The sequence below is a fragment of the Elephantulus edwardii genome, unplaced genomic scaffold (assembly GCF_000299155.1).
Source record: "Elephantulus edwardii isolate Elephantulus edwardi_28Jun2011 unplaced genomic scaffold, EleEdw1.0 scaffold00024, whole genome shotgun sequence".
NCBI classification, from domain to species: domain Eukaryota; kingdom Metazoa; phylum Chordata; class Mammalia; order Macroscelidea; family Macroscelididae; genus Elephantulus; species Elephantulus edwardii.
The window spans coordinates 14,157,547-14,183,846 of record NW_006399774.1 but is presented as its reverse complement, the minus strand read 5'-3'; the positions used below and the strand labels follow the sequence as shown (position 1 = coordinate 14,183,846).

The 26,300-nt window shown below is 55.0% G+C and overlaps 1 protein-coding gene across 1 annotated transcript in view; it reads right to left on the bottom strand.

The window, feature by feature from the left end:
* IGF2R (insulin-like growth factor 2 receptor) overlaps positions 1-26,300 on the bottom strand; it is a 105,513-nt gene that overhangs the window by 10,164 nt on the left and 69,049 nt on the right. The window contains exons 13-38 of the mRNA XM_006882819.1: positions 24,273-24,419; positions 22,278-22,415; positions 21,564-21,711; positions 21,492-21,494; positions 20,875-21,049; positions 19,832-19,947; positions 19,256-19,424; positions 18,421-18,600; positions 16,044-16,145; positions 14,609-14,710; positions 14,041-14,225; positions 12,865-13,046; positions 12,186-12,329; positions 11,923-12,098; positions 11,419-11,506; positions 9,742-9,957; positions 8,974-9,104; positions 8,141-8,238; positions 6,823-6,959; positions 5,781-5,971; positions 5,072-5,198; positions 4,539-4,658; positions 3,975-4,231; positions 3,153-3,371; positions 2,268-2,417; positions 1,349-1,510 (exon numbers count right to left, since the gene is read on the bottom strand). Of these exons, the coding sequence (XP_006882881.1) occupies positions 1,349-1,510; positions 2,268-2,417; positions 3,153-3,371; positions 3,975-4,231; positions 4,539-4,658; positions 5,072-5,198; positions 5,781-5,971; positions 6,823-6,959; positions 8,141-8,238; positions 8,974-9,104; positions 9,742-9,957; positions 11,419-11,506; positions 11,923-12,098; positions 12,186-12,329; positions 12,865-13,046; positions 14,041-14,225; positions 14,609-14,710; positions 16,044-16,145; positions 18,421-18,600; positions 19,256-19,424; positions 19,832-19,947; positions 20,875-21,049; positions 21,492-21,494; positions 21,564-21,711; positions 22,278-22,415; positions 24,273-24,419 (3,863 nt within the window). The remainder of the gene's footprint in view (positions 1-1,348; positions 1,511-2,267; positions 2,418-3,152; positions 3,372-3,974; positions 4,232-4,538; positions 4,659-5,071; positions 5,199-5,780; positions 5,972-6,822; positions 6,960-8,140; positions 8,239-8,973; positions 9,105-9,741; positions 9,958-11,418; positions 11,507-11,922; positions 12,099-12,185; positions 12,330-12,864; positions 13,047-14,040; positions 14,226-14,608; positions 14,711-16,043; positions 16,146-18,420; positions 18,601-19,255; positions 19,425-19,831; positions 19,948-20,874; positions 21,050-21,491; positions 21,495-21,563; positions 21,712-22,277; positions 22,416-24,272; positions 24,420-26,300) is intronic.

Below are 26,300 nucleotides of genomic sequence, written 5' to 3'. Positions count from 1 at the left end.
GGAGCGTGTAAGAGGGGTTACCTGGGCATCACAGATCTGCCACTGAAGAGTCCACATCCCCCTGCGCCCAGGCTCCCCATCACCCCTCCAGTGAGAGCAGTGAGCGAGCAGGATACCCAGGCCTCAGGCCTGCTGTGGAGGCCACAGGAGACCCAGGGCCATGTCCACCTACCTGAGGTCCCCGTCCCTCACCTGCACCTGGGGACTGTCGAGACTGAGTTAATGAACAGTGTCGATGCCAACAGCCCCTCCTGCACCCCCCTGGTCCCCTGCCAGACCCAGACCCACTGGGCCCACCTGTCATGAGAGGATGGGTGGGAGGGGCCTCTTTGAAGAGGGGGAGGGACCCCTCTGCAGGGAGGTAGGGGCCTCCCTTACACGTGCAAGAGAGCTGGTCTCAGAATACAAAGTCAGTGTGCACTGGCCCTAGCCACTGCTGTCCACAGGAGCGGCTGGGACACGGGCATGGCTGCACAGAGATGACCTGGCCTGCTGGCCTGCGGTCTCACAGTCCCCCCCAGCACAGGTGACCCATGATCAGGGTTCACAGCAGCCTGCACACACAGAGAGGCCAGCGTCCAGCCACATGTTCCCACTGTCAAGTCTGGGAGGCAGAGGCCGGCCTAACCAAGGCCTGCCGGGTGGCCAGAGACCCTGGCTACTCCTTCCAGAAGCCAGGCTGGAGAGAAAGGGCGCCCACAGTCCCTCGCTCCCATACACTGACCGCAGGCAGCTGCGGGATAGGCTGGGGCAAGCGGAGGCCACAAGGTGAAGGCTGTGACACAGTCCAGCGAGGCCTGGGGCAGGGATCCTCAGTGATTACACACACACACACACACACACACACACACACACACACACACCCCCACACACACACACCCCCCACAAATCCTCAGTGATCACGCACACACATCACGAATCCTCAGTGATTACACACACCCCCACTCCTGGGGAGGACGCACCCACCCGCCCCCACCAGGCTCAGGCCTCCGGTGTTCCTGGGCCCCCCGTGCTCTCCAGCAAGTACGCCCACCCGAGTGGGCACTTCCCCAAAGCCCCACCTGCAGAGACCTACAATCCTGAGCTTTGACCTTAGGGCTGCAGTCAGCGGCAGTCTAGAGCCGGAAACGCCGTGCCTGCAGAGGCAGCACCTGCGCTGATGCTGGTGACCACAACCCCAGGCCATCAGGCAGAGGCGGACCTGAGAGGATGCTGGTTATCACCACCCCAGACGCCCGGGCAGAGGCAGCCCCCGTCCTGACACTGGTGACCACCCCCAGACGACCAGGCTACGAGTGTGAGGACCACAGTGCCCGCACATTGCGCCACCACACTGTGGGCCCGCTACCTTGAAGGTGCTGGTGGACAGGCTGGACAGGTTGAAGCTGTAGTAGAGCTGCTCGTCCGTCAGGGAGCAGCCCTCGGTCTGCACGTCGTCGGGACACACGAGCGGGGTCTCCCACCCGAACAGGAAGTCGCAGTCGCTGGCCCGCAGCAGCTTGGGCGTTCCCTGCGGTGAAGGGGAGCAAAGGCCCTCACAACCCGGAGCTCCAGCGTGTGGCTCACACCGTGTGATGCAAGCTGGCCATGTGGTGGGTGCTCTGCCCACCTCCTCCCGGTGACCACGCTCCACACCAGCGCCCTTCAAGAGAGCCGAGGCACCCGTTCCCAGCACCCAGGCGGGAGGTTCTGAGCAAGTCCCCACACTGGCTTCACCGGGTGGGGCGTCCTCCAAGAGGGCAGAGGCACCCATTCCCAGCGCCCAGGCAGGAGGTCCTGAGCAAGTCCCCACACTGGCCTCACCGGGTGGGGGAGTCCAGCACAGGGGCTGCAAGGAACCCAGGCCTCCCTGCCTCCCTCTCACCCACATACACTCAGGAGGCCCTCACTGTGCCCCTCTCAACATTTTCCTTAAAGAGGCAGAGACAAGGACAGACAGCAAGACCCATGTTCCATGCCACTGTGCAGACGAAAACCCACCAAGGCATCTGCTGCCGGGAGTCAGCCTTGACTTGTGACCCCAGATGCGTGTCAGAGCAGAACTGCGCACCAGGGACTTCAGAGGCTGACTCTTCAGAACCAGACCACGCTCCCAGCCCCCCAGCCCCTCACGACCATGAGAAGCCAGGCCCGTCCAGTGTGAGCCCACCACACTGTGCCCCTGTGGGCTCACCGGCACTCGCCTGGGTGCACTGCCCGCCGTGCAGGCCCAGGCCTGAGACCCACCACCCACCCCGCGGCCTGTGGACGGCGCCGGGCAGGCTCACCATGCTCACGCCTCTCTTGCAGTGAAAGGTGATGACGGAGGTGTAGTTGACACGTCTGTCCTCTGCACAAGGCGTGGTGCTCTCAAAAGACATGGACACTTCGTTGGTCGTGGGGTTGAGCGTCGGTGGCCCTGTGACCCGGCCAATGTCCTGAACAAAGAACACATGGGAAGAGGTTTCAGGAATTTAACGGTGGCCAAGGTTAGCGGACTCCTGGGCTGCTGTCACGAAGACTTCACCACAGCATTTCTGAACAGAGAGGCTAAAAAACAGTGTGAGTGGACACAGCTGAGTGTCGTTTGACCCTCGTCCCAAAGCCACACGGAAGTGTCAGGACACGGGGTCTGAGCCCTGAGGCCGGGGACCATCCCCTATCTCTCCTCTGTTTTCAGTCTCCCACCCTGCAGTGCTCAGCGCCATGACTGTGGCTGGAGGAGCCTCCTTGTCCCCCCACACCATGCAGCCTGCTGCCCTCCTAGCCCCGGGCCAACACTGTGGGCTCCTATGTGGCCCAAGGCGGGCTGCTCACTGTCCCCCTGTGTGCTCAACACTGCACCCAGCACAGTGACTGCTCAGGATGCAGGAGACCCCTAAAGAACGGAGGGGTGTGTGCACTCGGGGGGGCTGACCACCCTTCCTGCCACTTAAGGCACAGACGTCTCTATTCGCCATTCAGTCCTGGGACTCTCGGCACAAACAAGAGATATGTCCCCAGACGTGCAGACACAGGGCTGCCAGCTCAGTCTCCAAGCAAGTCATCCCTGGCTGTGGACACCCAGCTCCCTCCTCTGAGACCACGAAACACAGCAGGGACGCCAGTGGGAAGGGAGGCCAGTGCTCCACGTCTTGTCAAGTGAGTTCCCCGTGTGTGTGTCCCACACTTACGATGGGGTTCCCGTCGACGGGGACTTTGCACACAGCTGCCCCGGCGGGACATGCCACGCCGTGGATGGGGTTCAGGGGCTGGCAGATGTTGATGTAGAAGTCAGGGCTGGTGTCAGAGGTGTCGTCCTCACTCTCGTCGTAAGCCTCGTAGACTCCCGTGCGGTGGATCAGGGGCGACAAGTCGATGATGGAGCTGCCGTTCTTCACAGAGCATTCCATCTGTCGAGTGGAAAAACGCTGAGTGAAGTCCACTGTGATATGTCACTGACCACCACCAAGTGGCCCTAACAAAGTTTACAGAGGCCCTGGAATGATGCACACACCTGGCATACTCAACTACTAACCAGAAGGTTGGAAGTTCAAATCCACCCAGTAGATTGCTAGACTTTTCTTCTGAGGTGGATGCCTCTGGGTGGATTAGAACAACCCCACAGAGCAAAGCTCTCCTCTGATTCACACAGGGAGGCGTGAACTGGCACAGACACCATAGCAGAGGAGTCAGCTGGCTGGTAAGAATTTAAAAAGCAAAGAGCAGACTAATGGCCCATGATGTTTTGCTTTGTACCACTGGAAGGCTTTTACCCCTTTATCATTGGGATAATCAGGGTGCCGGGAACCCTGGGAACGCCCTGTAGGCGAGCGAGCCACAATGGTGTGGGAGCCTGGGACCCAGGACTGTTCCCTCAAGTGCTCTCAGCTCAGAGCTCCAGGCCTGGCTGCCCCTTCTCAGTCAGGAGTGGGGGGCCAGCCTGGCTTTCTCAGCTCAGGGGCTAGGGCTCGTCATGTGTCTCTCCGCTCAGCCTGCGTCCGTCACAAACTTACCACTTGTTCGCAGGCCAGTGGAGTGTGCCAGGAAAAAAAGAGGGTGCAGGTCTGCTTGTCCAGAGAGATGAGCATGGGCTGGTTGGTGGGCCCCACCTCTGGCCGGCACACGAAGCTGATGACGCTTTTGTACCTCAGACCCAGCTTGGAAGGACAAGGGGAGCCCTCCTCATAGACCAGCTGCAGCACCTGGTCCACGTAGGTAAGCCTTCCGTTGGCCTGGCCCACGCTGATCCTGGTCTGTCCAAAGCAGGCACCTGGAGCACAAAGACGGGGCAGCTCAGGGCAGTGGCAGCCAGGCTGATTGTCACGGAGGAGAGAGTCCCAGGAGACACACAGAACCAAGCACTACAAACGGCCAGACTGGTCGTGGGAAATCTGACACATCCACTGTTCCATCTCAGCCTCCCCAGCTCAAGAGCAGAGCTTTTACCCCCGTGTTCTACCTGCCCATTTTGTCGGAATAGTTGGAGAGACCATCATCATACAGCCAGGCCCCACACCAGGGGAGGTCAGGGCCCCCCACACTCACCCACCCTGGGGAGGTCAGGGCCCCCCACTCACCCACTCCGGGGGAGCAGTTCTCGTTCTCCCCACAGACGCTCATGTACACCAGCCCTTTCTCGCTGTAGGCCGCCGTGTAACCAGCTTTGCTGATGAGGGAAGTCAGGTCAAAGAGGTGGCCTGTGGGGGACAGAAGCGGGGACCCCGTTACCCCAGGGGAACTGCAAGGAGACCAAGCCCCACTGTGTTCACATGGACCTCAGCTTGCCGCCAAGACTTCCAGCTTCTCACGGCGACTCACTGACTCTTGTACTGACTTATCACCCTGCTGCTGGAGGTCAATCTGGCCTCGTGGCGACCCCGCACATCAGAGTAGAACCAATCTGTGTCCTATGGGCTTTTCTCGATTGATTTTCACTGGCGCAGACTGCCTGGTCTTTCTTGTGCAGCACCGTGGGTTCACACTGCCGACCTTTTGGTTAACAGCGGAGCACCCGCTGCGTGTGGCACGGCCAGCAGGGTCGGCCGCCCACTGGGGTCTCTCTCCTGCGGGGGGAGGACTGTGTGACACGCGGAGCGGGGCCAGCTCTCACCTGTGGTGGGGTTGGTGACCTGGCAGTTGTCATGTATGCTGCTTCTCACAGGACAAGCCGCGGCCGTGGGCCAGGAGAAGGTGTACTCGCAGTCCTCCACCGCGCTGACAAACATGGGCCGGGACCGCTGGTCAACACAGAGACGGAGGGAGCTCCTGTCAGGGGGTCCGCTGACCTGCAGTCGCTCCAGCCTCCCGCAAAACCACCCAGCACGGACGTTTCCCCTCAGTGTATTCACAGGGGAGGGGCGCATTCAGGAGAGAAAAGGGTCAGCATGTGTCTCTGAAATACCACAAAACAGGGGACCAGGAAGGTTTTCATGGGACAGGCGGGCAAAGAGGTTACTGAAGAAATAGCCGACAAAATCCTGAAAACCAAGCCAACCGAAACCCACAACAAAGAGCCCCTCGAACAGACAGCAGGTAACACAAGGAGCTGTCCACGTGGTGGCCCCGTGAGCGTCTCTGCACAGAAGTGGCCGGCGCCTTCACTCCTTCTAGATAAATCTGTGCCCCTTTGCTGCTGACTGGACAAACCCGAGGGGTCACGATGCCCTCGTGGGGACACTGGTGTCCCTTAGGACCTCTCCCAAACCTCTGCCTCCCCTTCCCTTTCCTCCATGAGCCTGTCAGGCACTGACCTAAGAAAGCCCACCAGGCCTGGCCTCCGGCCCGCAGACGCTCTACAGCAGGACCAGGGCGTCACCTACCACTTGGTTTTTACTGCAGATGAAGCGGATGGTGGTGGACTTCTTCCGAATCTGGTCTGGACACAAGTCCCCGTCCACATACTCCAGGACAACAGCTTCGTCTTTCCACTGAGGGCCGTCCTTCACGCGCCCGAGGTTCACACTCTTGGAGTTGTTCAGCAGACAGACGGCCGACTCCAGGGGGCAAGGCTCTGCAACACGGGGGCGTGACCATGGTCACCCGGTGGCGTTCTGAGGAAGGACAGGTGTGCCCGGCTCCCGCCTTCCTGACAAAGGCGGGGACCCCAAGGAGCAGCGGTCTAAGTTCTTTCTGAACCCCAACATGAGGAACCCAAACTGTTGAGGTGAAGCCAAACGTCTCAGTTCATACGAAGAATACCAGCAAATAAAAATGAGTCCCAAGCCCAGAAAGGTCCGTGAGGTGTTGGGTGAAGTACCCAAATTCACAATCCCACCTCACAGTGTGAGTGATGCTCCACCAAGCCACCCTCACACCACAGTGTGGGGACCGGGCCCGTGGTCCTAACCCACAGCACAGAACACACAGCCACGTTCTCCAGACAGGCAAGCTGTGGGGGGGCTGCCTGAAAGCCCAGGAACACGGACCAGTTTGCTCTTGAGCACTGCACAGAGGTCCTGGGCAGCACTGCTATGGCCGGTGGGGTCTCAGAAGACCACGCGTCCAACCTGAACGCTCCCTCTGCAGTGGCGCCGAGCATGCTAGTGAATGCTGCTTGGAAAGGTCACTCTCGCAATACCAGGAGTGGGCAGACCTGCTTCCTGCCTTCCTGTTCTCCATGCTAAGAATCAGTCACCATCAACTTCACATCTACTAACCTCACCCACTCATGTTCAAAGGGGCTGGAAGCCTGACTTTCTCAGCAGAACCTATAGCACTGACTCGCCAAAGATCAGTCACTAAGGCCCTTTACGTGCTTCCTTCTGTGCCTTGGCCAAAGCGTCTGCGTGTGGCTGAGAGCAAGGCCTCGGCTGCCTCTCCCTTGTACCCCATCTTTGCCTCCAGGGCTGCTGCGTTTCTCACCGTTGCCAGGCTGCGGAGACAGGGACTTGCAGACGTTGATGAGGTAGTGCTCGGTGGCCCCTGTCCTCGTGACCGCTTCCCAGTTGTCGCTGTATCTTGACAGGGAGGAAAGGTCGAAGGAGTTTCCAGCTTCGTCTCTGATGGGAAGAGAAAGCCACAGTTAGAACGCTGCATTTGGTCAGTTTCTGAGTTAGTCTGATTCTGAGTCCAAATGAGGACCGAATGCGGACGAAGACCTCAACTTGACGCCCTTGTTTCAACACAGCCAACTTCAGGAGGAACTAAGTCACAGATAAAAGGAGTTCAAAGAACAAGAGAAAAACCACGGAAACTAACATTAGGCATGCCGCCTCCTTCCCGTCGCTCCACGCACTCCCACCGCCCCACTGTGGCCTTCCACGTTGGAAATCAGTCTTCTTTATCACCATGATCCCAGAAACACATGTCTGAGGGGGAGATGGAAGACCGGAGGGGCCCTGGCCCAGCCTGCTGCATTCAGACTTTGAGGAGTGCAGGGCCTGACTTATCTACTCTGCTCCCGTCACCCACCCACACGAATATTTTCTTCTTTAAATTGTGGTGTTGAGTGAAAATTTTCTATTCAACAATTGACACGTTTTATGACATTCCTTACAACCCACTCATGTCCACTTTCTACCTGAGTTAACCACTTCCACCCGCGCTGCCTTCTAGGCTTCCAGCTGGGCAGATGCTGCCCTTGGCCTTGGACTGCTGAGTCATGAGAGAAGCACGTTCCTCACAGGTACTGCGGCTCACTTTAGAGGTCTAGCCATGTTAGGGCTGAAACGTGACCTCTGGGGCAGGCTTGTTTTGGTCTGGGGAGTGTCTCAGGGCCAAAATCTTGGGGGGGGGGGTTCCACCAATCTCTATCAGACTCACACCTATCCTGATGCTGAGTAATTAACCTCAGAAGGCTGTGAGGGGTCTGGAAGAAGTTAAAGAATCTAATCCCCTCACATTTTCTTTTTTAGAAATTTTTAAAGTAATATTTTAATTTTTGGTGGAAATATACAACAAAATCCAGTTTTGTTCCAGTTCCTAGACTTAATGATCAGCGACACCAGCAACATTCTTCACTCTATGTCAACAGTCTCATTTCTCGTCCAGTTGCTTCACTCTAACTCCTTGCTCCTCGACATCTCATGTTTAAAATCGCTGTTAATCCCCTTCAATTTTAAGGCACTGAGACCAACAGAACTGAAGTGACAAATGGCCTGCCTTCCAGGCCACGAGCTCCGAACGCAGAAGCGCACGGAGGTGGCCTGGCCCTCCGGGGTCGACATGCACGTGAACTTACTTGAAGGAGCACTCGGTCATCTCGTAGGGAGGACAGGCGTGCTGCGTGCGCCACTCAAACAGGTAGGAGCAGTCGGAAGTCTCCTTGAGAAACACCGGCTGGAAAGGTGGGCACACAGGTGTCTCAATGAGAATCCAAAGCTCCAGGGAACAGGGCCACCCCCGACGGGCTCGAGAGCAAGAACTCAGTCACCTGTCCACACACCCTCCTTGCGGCACCGTTCACACAGTCAAGAGGTGGAAACCAGCCCTGTGTGCCCGTCAACAACGACTGGGTTAACGAAATGGTGTGTGTACATTCAACGGGTTGTTTGTTCACAGAGAAAGGAAGCCCCGTTACACGCTACAACAGGCAGGAGCTGAGAGAACTAAGTCAGACACGAAGGGCACGTGTCATCCGACCCTGCTTAGACGTGCTACCTATACTGAGAGGCAAGAGGGCAGAGTCAGAGGTGGGTCAGTGGTCACCGGGGAAGGGAGGCCAGCTGTGACTGCTTCCGAGTTTCTACTGAGCGGTGAAAAAGTCTTAGAAAGAAAAGGGCTAAAAAGGGTGCCACTTGTAGGTAAAATTTATGCCCAATGGTACACTTAAAAATCCCCAATGTAACATATAAACATCATATAAACACACATTGCTGTAATAAGGTAAAATGAACAAAGCCAAGGTTTTGAAAAATAAAAACCAAAAGTGTCAGGTGCCACTTTGTTTCAGAGATGAAGACAGTGGAAGACGTTTGCATTCAAGTCTATGTAAATTGATGAGCATTTCATTCTCTTTCCTGCAAACACTGTCTTTGACTCAGCAGACCCCCGGGGGCCCCAGCACCCCCTCACCTTCTGGGTGCTGCGGTCGCAGTAGAAGAAGATGGTTGTGGAGCGCTGGTACACCCGATGGCACATGTCCCCACCTGTGTAGTTCAGTTTTAACAGGCCATTTTCATAGGTCACTCTCTGGGAAAGGAGACCTGTTCCAGGAGAAATAAGCACACTGAACCGTGCTCTGCATACCCAGTCTGCACACAGCACGCGTGGGGTGCCGGCGGCCCGAGTGGACGTTCAGAGGGCATGGGGCCTGGCAGCCGGCACTGGACAGCCTGCCCTCCTCACCATTATCATGTAGGACAAATAAAACCACTTTTGTTCTCCCCGGGCTGCCCATTATGGACACACCTCAGGCTCCTACCAACTCCCTGCAAGCTCTACAAGTCTTGACCATGCTGGGAATGCCAGCTACTGTCCAAAGACCTCAAACTTACTGTCACCTTCAGCAATCTGACATGTGGTCAAATTCTGACATGTGGTTTTCAGGTCAAATGTTTTACCTTCACACCTCTGACTCAACGGTGCATACCACTACCCACAATGCACCAGGCTCAAGGCATCATTACTGGGTACTGCTGAATGAGGGTCGTGAGTACACGCTCGCTGACAACACTCCCATCCAGGTCCCAATGAAGAACATCAACACCACCGGGGGCATCACCAAGGTGCTGACCCGCCAGAATACGGCAGCTGCGTGTCCAGCTCAATGAGACTCTCTGGCCTGGCCTCCCAAGCGTGCAATCCCACCCCTCTGGAGCAGAAACCGAAGAGTCACGGTACCTGCCACTTTGTGAAAGCCCTGGGGTCCTTGCTTCTCCTGGCAGGAAGAGATCGCCCGGGACCTGTCCTGAGTCAGGCAGACGCCTGGGGAAAGCTGCCCGCAGACGCGGAAGTGGTAGATGTACTCTCCAGCGCTCACAACGGTGTCGTTCAAGCTCAGAGGCTTCAGGCTGTACACGTTGCCGTGCCTGGGGTCTCTCACCTCACAGTTGTCCCCTAAAACGGCACAGGAAGCACAAGGCAAAGTATCGTTACCCCCTCACACCTTGCACAAAGTGTCTGCTTTTCATTTGGAAAATACAACCTTAAAATACTTAAAACACCAAAAACAACTATGTGATACCATCTCACCCCAGTAAGAATAGCAAAATTTAGCAGAACAGCAAACAACAAATGCTGGCGAGGTTGTGGAGAAACTGGAAACCTCATTCACTCTTGGTGGGAGTGTAAAATAGTGCAACCACTGTGGAAGGCTGTATGGCGCTTTCTCAAAAATTTGCAAATAGAAATACCACTTGATCCAGCAATTCCACTACTGGGAATATACCCCAAATAGACCAAAACTGCCACCCAAGCACATATATGCACACCCATGTTTACTGCGGCTTTGTTCGCAATAGCAAAGAGCTGGAAACAACCCAAGTGCCCATCAACAAACGAATGGATAGAGAAGCTCTGGTATATTCACACAATGGAATACTATGCTGCATTGAGAAACAAGGAACTCATATTATGCAAAATGGATGACCCTGGAGGACATTATGCTGAGTGAAGTATCTCAGTCACAAAAGGACGAATATTGCATAGGGCCACTGTTGTAAAATGAGACTGACATTAGGGTTGAGGGAAGACAGAAAAGGAGGGGAGGAATGATGTATACTGCATTGAAACAGATGAGGGAGAGAACTGTTTAAAAGGGGCATATGAATGGGTATTCTTGTCATTACAGAAGTCCAGAGTGAAGGCTGCATAGTGCAGTGGACTTGGGGCGAGGGATTGCATAACAATGAAAGAGATTTTCTTTTCAAGGAGAAGAGTGAATTGGGGGAGAGGGGGTGGGCAGGGAGAAAAGTGCAACAATGAACGACTGGAAACCCTAAGTCTCTGTAAACTTTCCATGAAATGAATTTTAAAAAATTGCTTAAAACACAGACATTTCCAACACTGGTATATTTCATCTCCATATAACACTGTTGGCTAAGTGCACCAAGTGCTGGGCTATTGATCAAAAGGTTGTGGGTTTGAACCCACCAGTATCTCTGTGGAAGAAAGATGAACCATCAGCTTTTCTAAAGATTTACGGCTTCAAAAACCCCACGGGACAGTTCTAGGCTGTCCCGGGGGTCACCGTAAGTCGGAATCAAGCTGAAAATAGTAGGCTTTGGATACATAACGCAAACTGCTTGACAAAGAGCTTTCTAGAAGAGCACGGGACGCGGGATAAAGATCTACTTTATCAAACAAGGCAACACAGGGCGCCACATCAGTGCTTCCCAGTCATCACTGCCACGTGAGGGACATCGCCCCATAAGATCAGCAGTGCAGCTCGGTAAAGAACGCATGCTCTGCCCCATCCATGTGGCCACCTCCACGAGGTCCCCTATCAGAACGAGGGCTCAGAGTGCCTGCCATGTCACACACCCAGAGTGACCACCACAGACTAGTGGTGGGACTCACCCTCCACTCGGACCACGGGGCAGGCTTCCACTGTCCTCCACAGGAACACATACTCACAGTCATCCAAGGATTGGAACACCGGCGAGCCCTGGAACACAGAACAGCAAGGCCATGCTTTCCACACAGAAGAGATCAGCCAAACAAGAGCCACAAATAGAACCCGAGTGTTAGTCTCTGGAGCAGAACGTTGCTGTTAGTAGCCCTGGAGCCAGCCCTGACTTGGGAGGTCACGACCACCACAAGACAAAAGGCCTCCCCAGGACCGTGCCCAGTCACAAGCAGCTGCAGAGCAGACCACTGGAGCCCATGGCACTGTCACTGCTGCCTTGCAGAAGGTGATGGTCAAGTTTTCTTCCAAGTCTGTCTTAGCCTGGAAGCTGCCCTGACATCTGTTCAGCCATGAACACACAGACATATTCTCAGAGAGGAGACTCGGAGACCAAGGCAGACGCGAGCTGGAAGCGTGCAGGCAGCCAAGCACTCACGTGATGCCTGGACACGTACCAGCGTCTGCGCACACTCGAACATGATCCTGGTGGAGTACCGCTGGTTGCCACACTTGTCCCCGTTGACGTACACAATGCTCAGGGACCCATTCCCTGCCACCTGTGGGCTGATCTGCACCACGCCCAGGTTCCAGCTGTTGTCGTCGGAAATCAGACAGGAGCCCATGGTGCTTCCTGGAAGACGAGGAGAGTCAGTCTCGGGGCCCGTCTGGACAGGCCCGCCAACGCCCGCCGACAGAGGCTGCAGTGAGGACGGCGCACCGTGGCATCCGGGAATGAAGGGCAGAGGGTTGCAGACGCTCAGGTAGAAAGTCCTCCTCTTCCCGTCCTCAGTCGTGTCAACGGCGGTCCAAGGCTTCCTCACTTTGCTCAAGCCGCTCAGGTCGTACTCGTTTCCAGCGAGGTCTGAAACACAGAGTGACCCAGGTAACCCACCGGTGTCCTCATTGGCTCTTCCAACCTCAGCTGGGAGACTGACGCAGCACACACACACACACACACACACACACGGGAGGCCTCAGAACTGAAAAGGTGGCCACAGGGAGACCCTGCAGGAGCACACGGTCACCTGCATCAGACTGTGCCAGGCCTCACAAGGGGCAGCCGCCGGGGACCAAGCCAGGCAAACTCAACAGAGGAAAGGGCTGGAGGGCAGCATGTTAAGTAGCCGCTTCCTTTGTCATTTCCCCTCCTCAATCAGCAGCTCTGGCCCCTCCATGTGACCCCCCCACCTCTTGAGAAAGCATTTCTCTCTGTGTGTTAAGTATGCAGCAGCTGGTCTACACACACACAGCTTTAGACCAATGACGGATCCTGAATCACCTCAGCAGAAACAACGTGACTCTATGTATTGACAAGCAGACAAGTGACTCATGTCACACTGCCTATAAAGGGGACACCAGTACACCGTCACCCTGCCCAGCACCCCAAGCATCTCTACCTGTGACCTGGCAATCCACCGGAGAGGGCACACACGCCAAAGCTGTCTCAAACTCAAAGAAAGTGTCATGGATGCCAAGCCCGGAGTCGATGTCTTGGTGCAGGAATCTGGGTGTTCCTGGGTAAATGTCATCATTACAAATGAAGCGGATGATGAAGGCATCGGCGGTACCTGTGGACGGAAGACCAGCCTTCAAGAACTGGATCAGAAGGCAGAAAGGCAGCCTGGGATGCAGCGTGCACCAACGCTGGGGCCACCACGACGGCGACCCACACAGCGGCACCGCAGACACCTAACACCTGGTGCCAGTTCTGCTTCCAGAGCCTCGGCTTCAGCGACAGACTGGCCAAATTCAGGGCAACAGCCATCTACCGACGGCCGTGTGCTGGGAGAGGACGGCCCAGCGCCTGGATTCTTCCAGAAAGGGCTCAAGGGGAGCAACAGTTTCTTGAACATGCGTCAGAAAACAAGCGAGCGTCATTTGTTCAAGATCGCTGCCATTGAGTCCCTGCCCACGCCAAGGGTCTTGGAGAAGTGCTCTGCTCCACAGGGTTTACCAGAGAGGGAAGGGGGGCGGGGGAAATGGGGGAAAAGAGGGGAGGAGGAGGGGGGAGAGAAGGAGGGAGAGAGAGGAAGGGGGAAGAGAGGGAGGGAGCGGAGGAAAGAGAGAGAGGGAGCGTCATTTGTTCAATACTGCTGTCATCGAGTCCCTGCCCATGCCAAGGGTCTTAGAGAAGTGCTCTGCTCAGCAGGGTTTACCAGGGCGGGAGGGGGTGGGGAAAAGAGAGAGGGAAAGAGAAGGGGAAGAGAGAGGGAGGGAGGGCAAGGAAGAGAGGGGGACAGGGGGAAAAAAGAGGAAGACATAGAGAGGGAAGGGGGGAGAGAAGGAGGAGGGAGAGAAGGAGAAAGAGGGGAGGGAGAGAGGGGAAGGAGGGTAGAGAAGGAAAAAGAGGGGGTACTGAGAGGGGGAGAGAGGGGGTGAGGGAGAGGGGGAGGGAGGTTGAGCTCTAGGGTTGAGTTCACAGCTGGATTAAGGTCAGCGCCTGCGTAGAAGTTTTGGGGCTCCGGTGTCTGTGAGTGTCTTGGCGCCTGGTCGGGGGCAGCCCCCTGGAAGACACGCCCACAGAAAGCCCACATTGTCCACTCAGGAGCGAGCTGCACTCACTTCCGGGAGAGGAGAGCAGTCCCTTGTAGGTCAGCGTGATGAAGCCCTCCGTGGACAGCTGGAGGATCTTCTCAACACCGACAAGCCGTTCCGGTTTCAGGGTCTTCAGATTGTCCATCTGGGCTACAGCCTCGCAGCCAAAGGCTGGTTTCCCGTCCACGGTGCCGCAGACTGGCATGGCGCCACACACGTTCAACTGCACAGCAAACAGCATCGATCAGAGTGAGGGATTGGCCAGACACCCCAAAGACCAGCTTGCCAGGGTTGCATGGTTCAATTAATAAACAAGGCAGAAGAGGCAGAGTTCAGATTAAAAGGCCCATCAATGGCTTTAAAGCCTGGTCCACACGGTGTTACAGCCGTTGTGTATAATCACACCATCCGCACGGATGTGTGAATTCCACTAGATGGTGGTGGGAACTGGACTTCATTTTTTTCTCCTTAAATCTAGACCCTCTTGTCTCTGCTTAGTGAGCTGGATTATGGCGACCTGGACAATTCTGAAGGGTCCTGACAACACTGCCAGGCCCACAAGATTATCACTAGCTGTGAGGACAGTCGCACGTTCCCAACTCTTACCATGAAGGTCTTCCCAATGCCCGAGACCACGTATCCCTCGGAACTGTTAAGCGAGTTAAAGTTGAACACAAACCCGCTGTTGGGATCCCTTATAGAGCACGCCTGCAAGAAGTAGAGAGCAACTCGTTCACATCACCATCACGAGGACGCACTAAGCACACATCCACAGAACTGTGTGCGGCCTGCCTCAAAAAAGGCATTTCCTAAGAAACACTCATCAAGAATCTCTGGGTTTTATCCTAGCAAAACAGAAAGGCTGAGAAGAAACACACTGCGTAAGGCTGTGTCTCAGTGTCGGTGGACCGAGAACACACCTGAGTGAAGCCGCTTCCCAGCTCCCGGGGGTGGGGGGGCGCGCATGTGCTCGGAACTGCTTTTCCGACACAGCCCTGCAGAGCCCCCACAACAAGGGAGACCCTGAGAGGGAGGCATTCGATGAACCAGAGGCTACCACACGCTCCCACAGAGGCAGACCAAGAAGACTGTCAGGAACTGAAATGAGACCCTCAAAACACATGGTAGCAAGGGTGGGCCAGGGTGCCCACTGTGGCAGGCAGGAGCTGTGACCCACAGGCTCAATCCTCATCTGCTGTGAGGGATCCAGGACCTTAACGGGCCTCTCCGCCCGATGGGTGCTTCCCTGGGGTGTGGCCTGCATCATCTCGCATCAACTCTCCTAGGAGATGTATTTGACTTTGCCCTTGGGGCCGCTCAGCCCATCAGACAAATGTGGGCTGGAGGGTTGGGCAGCAGTCAGAGCCCCGGGAGGTGCTGGCTATGGGTGACATATGGGCGTCCCCTGCCCCAGGGGCCATGAGAACAGACCACTCTACTGGAACATTCCTCTGGCTAAGCCACATCCCTGCGACAGTCTGTAGTCTGGAAGATCTACGGTCAGGAGAGGCAAGCAAGTCCCAAGGTAAAGAACAAATGCTCAGGCCTGCCAACCACCCAGTCCCACAGGGAAGCCCTGGGACCTGTCTCATGTTTTGTGCTGCCGCGTTGCAAAGCTGTCTCAGTCTCCCATGGCTGGAGTAGAAAGGGGGCAGGAGGCCTGCAGGAGAGGCTCACTCCTTACGCACTTGAGCATCACGTTAGAGCAGGTTGTGTGCTCCACCTGACAGACAAGTGACAGGTCCTGGCACGCAGTAGGTGGTCAATGACACAGGGCTCTGTCAGGGGTCAGCCTTGACAGGCTCTGGGTGGTAAGTGATGAATGAACACATCAGGTCTGTCTTCGAGAACAAGGAACTCTGCAGGGTCAAGGGGAGATGGAAGGGACCCCGGAGGACTAGGGGTGGGGAGAACAGTGTGAGAGGTGAGGAGTAGAGAGCTGCAGACCTCTGGTGTCCACACAGAGGGCACAGCGACACGGCAACTGGCCAGGAAGCACTAGGAGGCTTCGAGTCCGGGCCCAGAACCCTAGAGAACGTACCTGGTCTGTGTCCGTGGTTGTCTGGATGGGGCAGGCCGCCTCTGTGTTCCACAGGAAAGTGACCACACACTCCCAGCTGAGAGAAAATATGGGGTGGGTGTTCTGGAAAAGTAACGAGCAGGACAAGAGTCACCATAACAGGATGGAATCCGATGGAAGCAGAGCGCTAACCTGAAGCTCACGCTCCCTCTCCCTACGATGGAAGCTCCCTCTCCCTATGCCGGAGGCTCTCTCTCTACAATGGAGGCTCCCTCCCCTATGATGACAGAGGCTCCCTCTCCCTACGATGACAGAGGCTCCCTCTCCCTACGATGACAGAGGCTCCCTCTCCCTACAATGATGGAGATTCCCTCTCCCTACGATGGAGGCCTCACTTCACACCCTTAGAGGCTAAGGTACAGCCATGCCAACAGAAAAGGGCAGACCAACCCCAGAGCTTGCTCCAAGCCCATGCCCTCCAAAAACACGCTGCCAAGAGCTGAAGGTCAGTAAGAACTGAGCTAAACCCATGCTCCACTGCCGTCCAGGCAGTTCTGACTCCCAGGGAGCTGCAGGACACAGCAGAGCTGCCCAGGGTTGACACAGCCAGGCTGGGAGTCGGTATAGAAGCAGGCTGTCTTTCTCTGTCCTCTGAGCAGCTGGTGATATCACACCATTGGTCATTCAGGCAGCATCACAGTGTTTAACTCACTGTGCCACCAGGGCTCCTGGGGCTAGACCATTCAGGATGTGTTGTGGCATTTCATTTCTGTAGACTTGACAACAGGCTACATGAATGTATGTGGAAGTTGGCAGGCCAGCCACGCTGGGACAAGGGCTGGGGAGTGACCAGAAGGGTGGTTTCGAGGGAGCTGCTGGTTTGCTTTTGCAAGTTGTATCCCAAGTGAATCAAGTCCTCCGTGTCGGGCTGGTTCTGAGTCATGTGTCACAGGTTAGAGCTGCTCCTGATAGCCTTCCTGGCTGGGAGCTTTCTAGAGGATAAAGATCTAACAACCAAGGAACCTCTCAGGGGTCATTCTACGGACTGAACACACCTAACGCAGCACAACCACAAACTCTAAAGGAAGAGGTCATAAGGCCTCTCTTATCTGCAGCCCCTGAGGCGGTTTGAACCACCAAACTTGAGGTTACCAGTCAATAGCAAACCACTTGCACCCGTTAGACTCCTTCTGGGTTAAAACTTCTGGTGGAAATCCATCAAGCCAAATGGGCCAGCCGGCAGTGGGTGTGGTGACGCAGCCTCTGCCCATCATGCAGTGAGGTTGCTGGGCCTGCACTGTGTACAGGGTGTGCTGAGAGGTAGTTACGATGTGATGGCGTAAAATGACTCTGAGGATTAAAGCCTGCCATCAACACGGTCTCTCAGAAGAGCCAAGGTACTAAGGGGCCACAGAACTCACTGGAACGATCCAGTATCTGAGGACAGTAGGACGGCCGAGATGGACAGGTGCGTGGAAAAGTGTATGAAGAGGGATGGATATTAAGTGCCCAGGGGTAGGGACTCGAGGCTGAGTGAGGGAAGTGGGTGCCTGCTGGTGGAACCACAGCACTCAAGATGTTTCCCGAAGAAAGAGAAATGAGGAGATGGAAGCCCAAGTTCAGGGCAAAGTCAAGGTGTTTATAATGCAGAACATGGTTGTACCCTGACACACGTATCCATCAGGGCTGATTCAACAGTGACAGGTCTTGGACTGGCTGGTGGAGAATTCTGAGTTCAGCTCAGGGATGTTATAAGGGACCTGGCCCCTCAGATACTTGATTTAATGAGCAGATGACTTCAGTGTTCCCATTCTGGATTTGCCCAGTGGATCTGAGAAGGCTATAAGACACGCCCGTGAAAACACAAGGCTGCGTGGAAGGAAACTGGAGCTGTGTGCTGGGCCTGCAGCCTTTTCATCCAGAGCCTTCTACCCGTCCTGCCCTGCCTGAGGGACGCAGGCCTTCACCTTCTGCTCTAATTCTTCTTCCCTGCTTTGCTGTGTCACACATCTGTCCTTCACGGTTTATCTGAGATGTGTCAGCTTCGGTGTCCTCCCCAATAAAGTCTACAGAGTTCGGACTCTAAGCCCTCCAGAAGGCGTGTGACGTCCGAACAACTCCAGGGGAACCTCAAGGCCACAGCCGCCCAAGCTGTGCTGGTCACGCACTGACAATGGACTTGGCAGGAAAGGGCTGAGAGGCTGAAGCGGCAGGCACAGCCCCCGGGAGCACCTCCACGGTGCTCCCTGCTCACCCTGCACCAGGAGAGGCTGATCCCAGAGTGGACGGCAGGTCAACCCAACTCCTCTGCCTCCTCTGGTACGTGTCCGAGATGAGGCCATCGGGGGCTCCGTGAGGAGAGCCCCGGGCAACGCCGTGCACGGCTGGCACCACCTACCAGGCTGCCCGGGGAGCAGATGAGGTGGATGCGCGTGGTGTAGGTGGTCTGCACGCCGTCGCTGGTCTTGCAGGCCGAGCCATTGACGTACTCGAGGAGAAGGCTGCCCCGGTCCTCGATCGTGGGACCCTCCTTCGAATAGCCTAGGTTACCGATGGAGACAACCTCGAAAGACATGCCCTGGGAGAAAGTGGGGCCCGTTAAGACTGTGTCCTGGGGGTGGGGGGGGGAACCAGACTCTCCTGCTGAGGGAAGGGGTGGACAGGTGGGGGCACCTCTGCACCTGCAGGGCCCCAGCTACTGGCCACCAGGGTGCGCTCTCCCACTTCCTTCCAAAGGCCTCCCCGGGGCCCTTGACCAGCCACGGCCGGGCTGTGGCACCCAGCAAGGCACTCTCAGAAAGCCGAGCTCTAGGGCATTCACCCTGAAGGGGCTGTAGGGCAGTGCCTGGACGTTCCAGCAGGAACGCACCCCTCTGTGGCCGGGGCAGCTCGGCACCCCCGGATCACACGTGCACCTGGACCAACACCACCCACGCCCACTCGCCCAAGCTGGCGTCCCTCCAGTGAGCCCAGCAGCAGAAATGACTTTTTATAGCTATCTGCTCAATCACTCAAAAGACACTTCTTAACCCAGGCGTCCTCTGTCCACTGCCATGATGCAAGGCCACTACCAGCGGGCATGCGGTTTCAGGTCCGACCCACGTGTGCTGGGTGCAGACTGTTTACACAGGCCCAAGGTCCCACCCAGGGCAGCGCCAGCTGCCAGGCGGCTTTGATCGGGGCTCCTAACACGGCCTCGGCCCGCAGGCTCACCTGCCGGGGAGGAGGCTCACCTGCTGGCGCCTGTACTTCATCTCACAGGCAGAGGCCATGCGGTCGCAGCCCGGCACCTGGTTGAGCGGCCGGCAGACGTTGAGGTAGTACTTTCGCCAGGTGGAGCGGTCCCCGGCGTTGTCCATGGCGTACCAGTTCCCGCCGTGGCTGTCTTCTGACTTGGCAAGGCTGCAATGTCAAAGCACGTTGGCAGCTGTCACAGCTGCAGTACAACACATTCCAAGGCCCTGGAGACACTCGGGTGTATTCAGGAGGTGGGACTGTTGACCTGATCACCAGAGACCCACAACACAGACCACAGACCGCAGGCCATAGGCCCTGGCTGTGAACCATGATGCTGAGGCTTCCAGTGACAGAGGGGCAGATGTCCGTGAGACCTGGGGCCCACTTGGGTCCACAGAACCCCAGCAGCACTTGGCACTCACTGGGGTGCTGGGGCTCCCTCAGCTAGGAGCCCCCCTGAACTGAAAGCACTGCCCACTGTCAGCAGTCCTAAACGGTCACCAGTACCGTCTTCAAAGCCTCAGCCCCCCCCATGCTGGACATGACCCCAGGACCCCGAGGAAGCCCCCCACCTGGAAAGGTCGTACTGCTCCATCGTGAAGGGGTCTGTGACGACGCACTCCAGGGGCTCCTCAGGGCAGGCGTGGCTGGTGTACCACCGGAAGTTGTAGGTCGAGTTGTCCTCTTCCTGATCACACACCGGGCGGGAGCCAGGGGAGGGGCAGCAGAGAGAACAGGAACATTTACACCCCGCGACACAGCGCTGTTTCCAGTAACAACCTTGTTCCCCCGCCAACATCAAATCGGAGAGGTAGTAAATAACGACATCCCCCCCGGAGGCTAACACCAAATCGGAGGGGTATTAACTGGTCACTGACACACACAGTGGACTCTCAGGGGGCCAGCGACAGGACAGCCTGTGCCGTGATGTGGATGAACCCGAGAGCACCATGTGCATGAGGTGGCAGAGACCGCATGATCCCCCTGACGGTGGCAGCCGTTACCCACCAGGCAGGGTGGCCGGGGGAAGGGCGCGAGGAGGTAAACTGAGGCTCTGTCAGGGGTGATGGGACCGGCAACACAGGGAGAATGAACACCACCACTCAACATAAACATGACAACAGCTGAAAGAGTAAATTTTTGTTATGCATTTTACCACAATATTGTGGGTTTTTAAAAGTTTCTTTTGCTCATCTTTAATGCCCAGGAATAAGTGAAGATGGAATCTGGGCCTCTGCTAAATAGAGCCGAGATGACTTTTGCTCTCTCTGTGTTCTGTACCCCAGAACTACCAGGCTTGCCCACTGGTGCTGAGGGGGGCTCATAGCACAGAACCGAAAGGAGCAGGACTCCGGCCCGGCCTTGGGAGGCCTGACGGGGGGTATGAGAGGAGAGGAGAGCAGACGTGTGAACACGCGTTCTTCTGACGTGTACCGGACACGTTGCCGGGATGGAGGGTGACTTCATAAACCTCCAGGACCATCACCGTGTACTAAGCCCCGACTGCAATAACCAGGTCACACGTTGGCAAAAGGAGGAGGCTTTGCAGGATTTCTCAGACGTGTGCACCTCCCTCCTGCCACATGCACGCACACACATCCCGGGCAGTGCCCACCTGGTACTCAGGAACACCTATGCCGGCTTCTCTGTCACAGAGGAAGGTGATAAGTGTAGCTCTTGGCGTTCGCTTTTCATTATTATAGGGTGCGCCGTCTTTGTAGTTCAGCTGGATCATTCCATCGTAATAGGAAAGCTTAGCATTGCTTAGACCCAGGTTCCAAACCTTGCTACTAAAACAAATAAACAGATGTCTCTTTCAGAAAAGATAAGGCCAGAAACACTTTATTGCTGTGATGTTTAAGGAAGGGCAAGGAGGTGGAGTTCCCAGGACCCAGGGTTCATACCACATGAGTCCCCAGGAAGGCGTTCTAAGGGGGCACCCCTGAGGCAGTGGGGGCTAAGAGGATTCTCACTTACAGGGCCCATGTCCACTCTCAACACTGCTGCCTCCAAGCACAGCCCACTCCCCTCTGCACTAGCACCACACAGAATGGAGAAACTTCTGTGTAACATGCGAGAAGCCAGGGCACAGGGTCTGGAGTGTCCTGGAAATCCACTCTTCTCCACGAACACTGCCTGCCCTCCTCAGAGGGACTCCCAGCACCCCCGGTGTGAAGGCAATTTAACGAGGTATCTTTGCCACAAAGGCAAAGATTTTAAGCGTGGACATACTCACTCCTGAATGAAATCTCTGTTAGCACAAAATACCTCAGCATGAGTCTGTGACTGAGAACAGTTACTTGCCTTTTTGCTACCTGGCAGGCTCCCGAGTTTGACCCACAAGCAGCCATAGTCACAGGGCCACACACATTTATGTAAAAGTCATACTCCTCTGTCTCAACTTTATAGTCACCGGTTTTCTTTGTGAGAGGTGACAAATCAAAAGAAAACCCTAGGCAAGAACAGAAAAGATCAAAGTATGTGAGGTCAGTAGCGCCCAGTTAGCAAGGTGACTTCACGCCCACAGCTCAAGAGACATTCTTCCAGCAACAAAGATGCTTTTCACCCTCAGGCTACCGGAGCTGTGATTACTAGTGTTCTCCTCAGACACTATTCAACCCCTTTTACTGTGTGAACTGAAAAACTCTACTCAAAGTCCATAATTGCAGGTTTAATAAACAACCAGCAGGTTCAAAGCTCATGAGATGACCACAATACAATGGCCTCCTTGTAAAATATCCCGAGGGCAGGTTTCTTTGCTAGAATGCACAGGTGAAAAACCTTTCCAAACACGACTTATTTCCTTGTGTTGCTCAGGTGTGCAGCTCAGAGCTTATCTGCACAGCAAATTGAGTGAGCAACTCCACTATCTCCAGGCAGCCCTCAGCTGCAGAGTTTCAGGGTTCTGATCAAACAGTATGTGTGCCGTTCTAAAGGAAGTATCTCTGAAACATTCCTAAGTGTGTTTAAGGGAAAAGAAGGAAATAAGCATTGCAGGTGACACCAGGGGACACTCACCAGCCTGGGCATCGAGGACTGTGCAGTTCTCGCCCTCGGTCCTGGCCAGCACGCAGGCGGCTGCTGTGTGCCACTCAAACTCATAGAAGCAACCCATGTCCCCAAAACTGCTCAGCACCGGAGGACTTTCCAAATCACCTGTCGGCAAGGGGCGGGAATTCTTTCTCAAAAAGTTGGAAATAGAAATGCCCTTTGACCCAACAGTTCCACTACTGGGAATACACCCTAAAGAAACCAGAGCTGCCATCCAAACAGATGTGTGCACACCCACGTTTATTGCTGTTTTATTTACAATAGCAAAGAGATGGAAGTAATCCAAGTGTCCATCAAAAAACAAATGGATACAGTTTTAATCCACTAGATGCTCTACTGGAGAAAGAGGGACCATCTCCTCCGGTACCAGTCAGATCCAATTTGACAGTACACACACACAAAATAATAAAATAAAATAAAAAACAAAAACAAAAAAACCCACAACAAATGGATAGAAAGACTATGGTACATTCACACAATGGAGTATTACGCAGCACTGAAAAATAATGAACTTGTAAACAACAGAAGGAGGAGCCTGAAGGACATTATGTTGAGTGAAACACCTCAGTCACGAAAGGACAAATACTGCATAACATCATTGTTATAAAACAGGATGGGCACGGGGTTCAGAAGGGCAGAACAGGAAAAGTGTGGATGGATAATGAACACTGCAGGAATAGATGATTAGGCATTAATATGCATGACAACAATCTGGAACAAGGGATGCACTGCACAATGGGCTAGTGAGGTCTGGGGAAGAAAGTGTGCAACAATATCATAAATATTAAAAAAAAAATCCATCACTAACCCACCTCTGACTTGCCCCTTCTCACTCTGTAAAAAGGCAGAAACTTGTCCTTCTTGGAGTCCTCTGTGAGGCAGAGAACCCGTGAGTCAGAGAGCACAACCCTCTACAGGACTGGTGTGGTCGTACTCTGGGGAAGCAGGTCACCAGGCCTCTCCTTCCCAGCACTGCTGGGCGGGTTTGAACTACCGACCTTTACATCAGCAGTCAAGCCCCGACTCTTTGTTCTACCCAAGGCCCTTTGTTCAGACGCTGCTCAAAGTAGACTTGGCAGAAGCAGCAGGAGATTAAGTGAAACGTGTTGAAGGACAAAAGAAATGGCCACATTCTTGTCCTCATCCACAGCTCGGGATTTAAAGGACACAAATCAAGGGGATGAGGGAGGGGGTGGTGGCGAAGTGGTCGCCAAGGCTCCTCCATGCGGTGCAAATGACCTACTGCTCTTATTCCAACAACTGGGCTGTTTGAAGACAGCAAGACCACAGCCTACCAACACACACGTCCCCCCAGAATACACATCAACACGAACTGTGAACACTCAAGAGCACCCACAGAGCCTGGCACTGTCCCCTCAAAGAGCGCGGCTGGCAGGCTCATCCTCTCGGGCACCACAGACGGCTCACGCCCATGTGATGGCCTGATGGCCGCCTCAAGTGGAAACTCACGACCCTGGAACGCACAGCAACAGACGAGGACAGCTGTGAGCGTGAGGTGACCATGTGGTTTAAGGCCGCTCATCGTGGGCCCTTGAAGAACTTACAAATGTGTGCAGACCAGACTGTCAAAACAAGTCACACCTGGGCACAGGTAAGTGCACATGACCATGGCGTGAAGGGACGCGGCGCCCAGAAAGCAAGAGGACCACTGGCATTGCTCGAGATGGGCTTTCCCCGCCTTTCGGAGGGAATCAAGCGGCTCATGCAGCTTACACTACATCCTGAGGAAGGGACGCCCATCTGACCCTCAGCCATTCTGGAAAATGACTCTGAAACTCCCCTTGGGGCACAGGGCTGGGGAGCGAGGGGCTACAGGATGAGACAGCTGGCTGTTCCCATCACCAAGGATGCAGAGCCCAGACTGCTGGCCCCCCTGCCACCTGGCTGCCCGCTGAATGAGAGAGAAGAGACAGGGGGAGAGTGAAGGTGCCTGATTTGTACCTGGCTTGCACACAAGTGTGATGTTGGTTCTGATCTTCTTGCCACGCCCACAATCGTCCCCTTCAGCGTAAGAAAGACGAATGTTTTCTTTGTCTCTTATGGGAGCTGAAACAAATCTTCCCAGATTTTTAGTCCTTCTATTCTTATCTGGAAAGGGGGAGGGGGGGAGAGAAGACAGTTAAAAATGGTCATGGCCCAGCTGCAGAAAGCTGCTCCTGCCCAGTCCACTCGACTCCTGGTGGCTCAGCAGGTCTGACAGCTGACTCTTCCGAAGCAGACCACCTGTCCAAGGTAACTCCAGGTGGGCTCCAACCTCCCACCTTCCACTTGGCAGCCCAGCCCTTAACCGTGTGAACCATCCAGAGTCCCTCACTCAGATGAGGTGGCATCCATGTCAGCCAAAGCCCCTCCTGGGCACCATGACCCATGTCCACACAGACAGCCGTGACAGGAAGCGGCCTTCCCTGATGGCGTGGAGAGCAGGGCTCCCAGGCCACCTCCAGTGCCCACCGGCACATACGGGTCTCCATGGGCACAGGAGGAGGGGGCGGGAGTGTGCTGTAACTGGATGCCCCATCTTCAGGGGGCTCTACCACCCCGAGACACAAGTGTTTCAAAAAGCACAACCCAGGGATTAGAGTGGCCCTAGGAACAAAGCAGGAAGTAGCCCAACCTGTCCAGCAGGCCAGCCAGGGGGGACACTTAACACTCTGACCAGGGCTTTTTCACTCTCAAATAAAAAACTCTGTTCAAAAGTCCTTTTTAAAAAAAAAAATAGCAATATATGATTGGGTTATTATGGTTATGACAAGAGTTCAGAATGAAGGCTGCATAGTGGACTGGACTTGAAGGGAGGGATTGTATAACAAGGAAAGAATTTTTCTTTTACTTTTCAAAGAGAAGAGCGAACTGAGGGGGAGGAGTGGGCAAGGAGAAAAATGCAACAATGAATGAATGGAAATCCAAAATCTCTGTAAATGTTCATTAAAATTAATAAAATTTTTTAAAAAAGAAAAGAAAGAAGTAGGGCTTTTTAAGCTCTTAACTATGCTTTTTAAAAGTTCATGTTAAGAACGCCTTCTGTTTTTTAAAAAAAAGGCCTCCACGAAAGGAGGCCTCAGCTCTGAGGACCTGGGCTCACACGTAAGGCCTAGAGACCATCCGTCCATAACTGACGTGCGTGGCACACATTACCCACTCAGCCCCTGCCATTTCCAGAGTGAGGCTGAAACGACACCTCGCTGCGTGCTGAGGATCTATTTCCAACCGACCAAGTCAGAACACAAGAGGTGCACACGGGCCATGCATACTTCGAGCAGGACCGTGTGGTGAGACACCATTGACCTGAAGCCCTAATCGTGACAAAGTCCAGGCAGCCGTTGGTATCGTTCGTTCCCACTGAGTGGTCGGTGGCTCACAGCAGGAATGGACGGCCACCCAGAGGTGCAGAGCCCACGGGCTCCCCAGAGTGTCCAGGACAGAAAATCTTCACAGAAACAGACGGTCTCACTGTCCTCCTTCGGACTAGCTGGTGGGTTTGTACCACCAACCTTTATGCTTAACAGGTGACTGTTTTAACTACTGCTTCACCAGAGCTCTTTCTACACCATCCCAGGACTCTTTAAAGACCTCAAAACATCAGGGCTGGCGCTGGGATTCACTGGGTTATGAAATGCAAAGACCATCAGATTCATCCCAATGTGCTGCTTTGTGGAACCAGCTGCCCTCAGTCACTGGCTCTGGTCAAAGCTCAGCAGAGCTGAAGGGCTACACTTTGCAAAGGACAGAAGTGGTTTTTCCTACAACTGTATCCCTTATGTGTTGGACACGAGAGGTGGTGGCTCGGAGGAGCCACAGGAAGATCCTACGCTTCTCCCCAGGCTGGGTGGGCTGGGTGCAGGGCCGCTGGTTGGCTGTATGGCCCCCAGGGCTGGGTGCATGGCCCCAGGCTGGGTGCAGGGCCGCTGGTTGGCTGTATGGCCCCCAGGGCTAGGTGCATGGCCCCAGGCTGGGTGCAGGGCCGCTGGT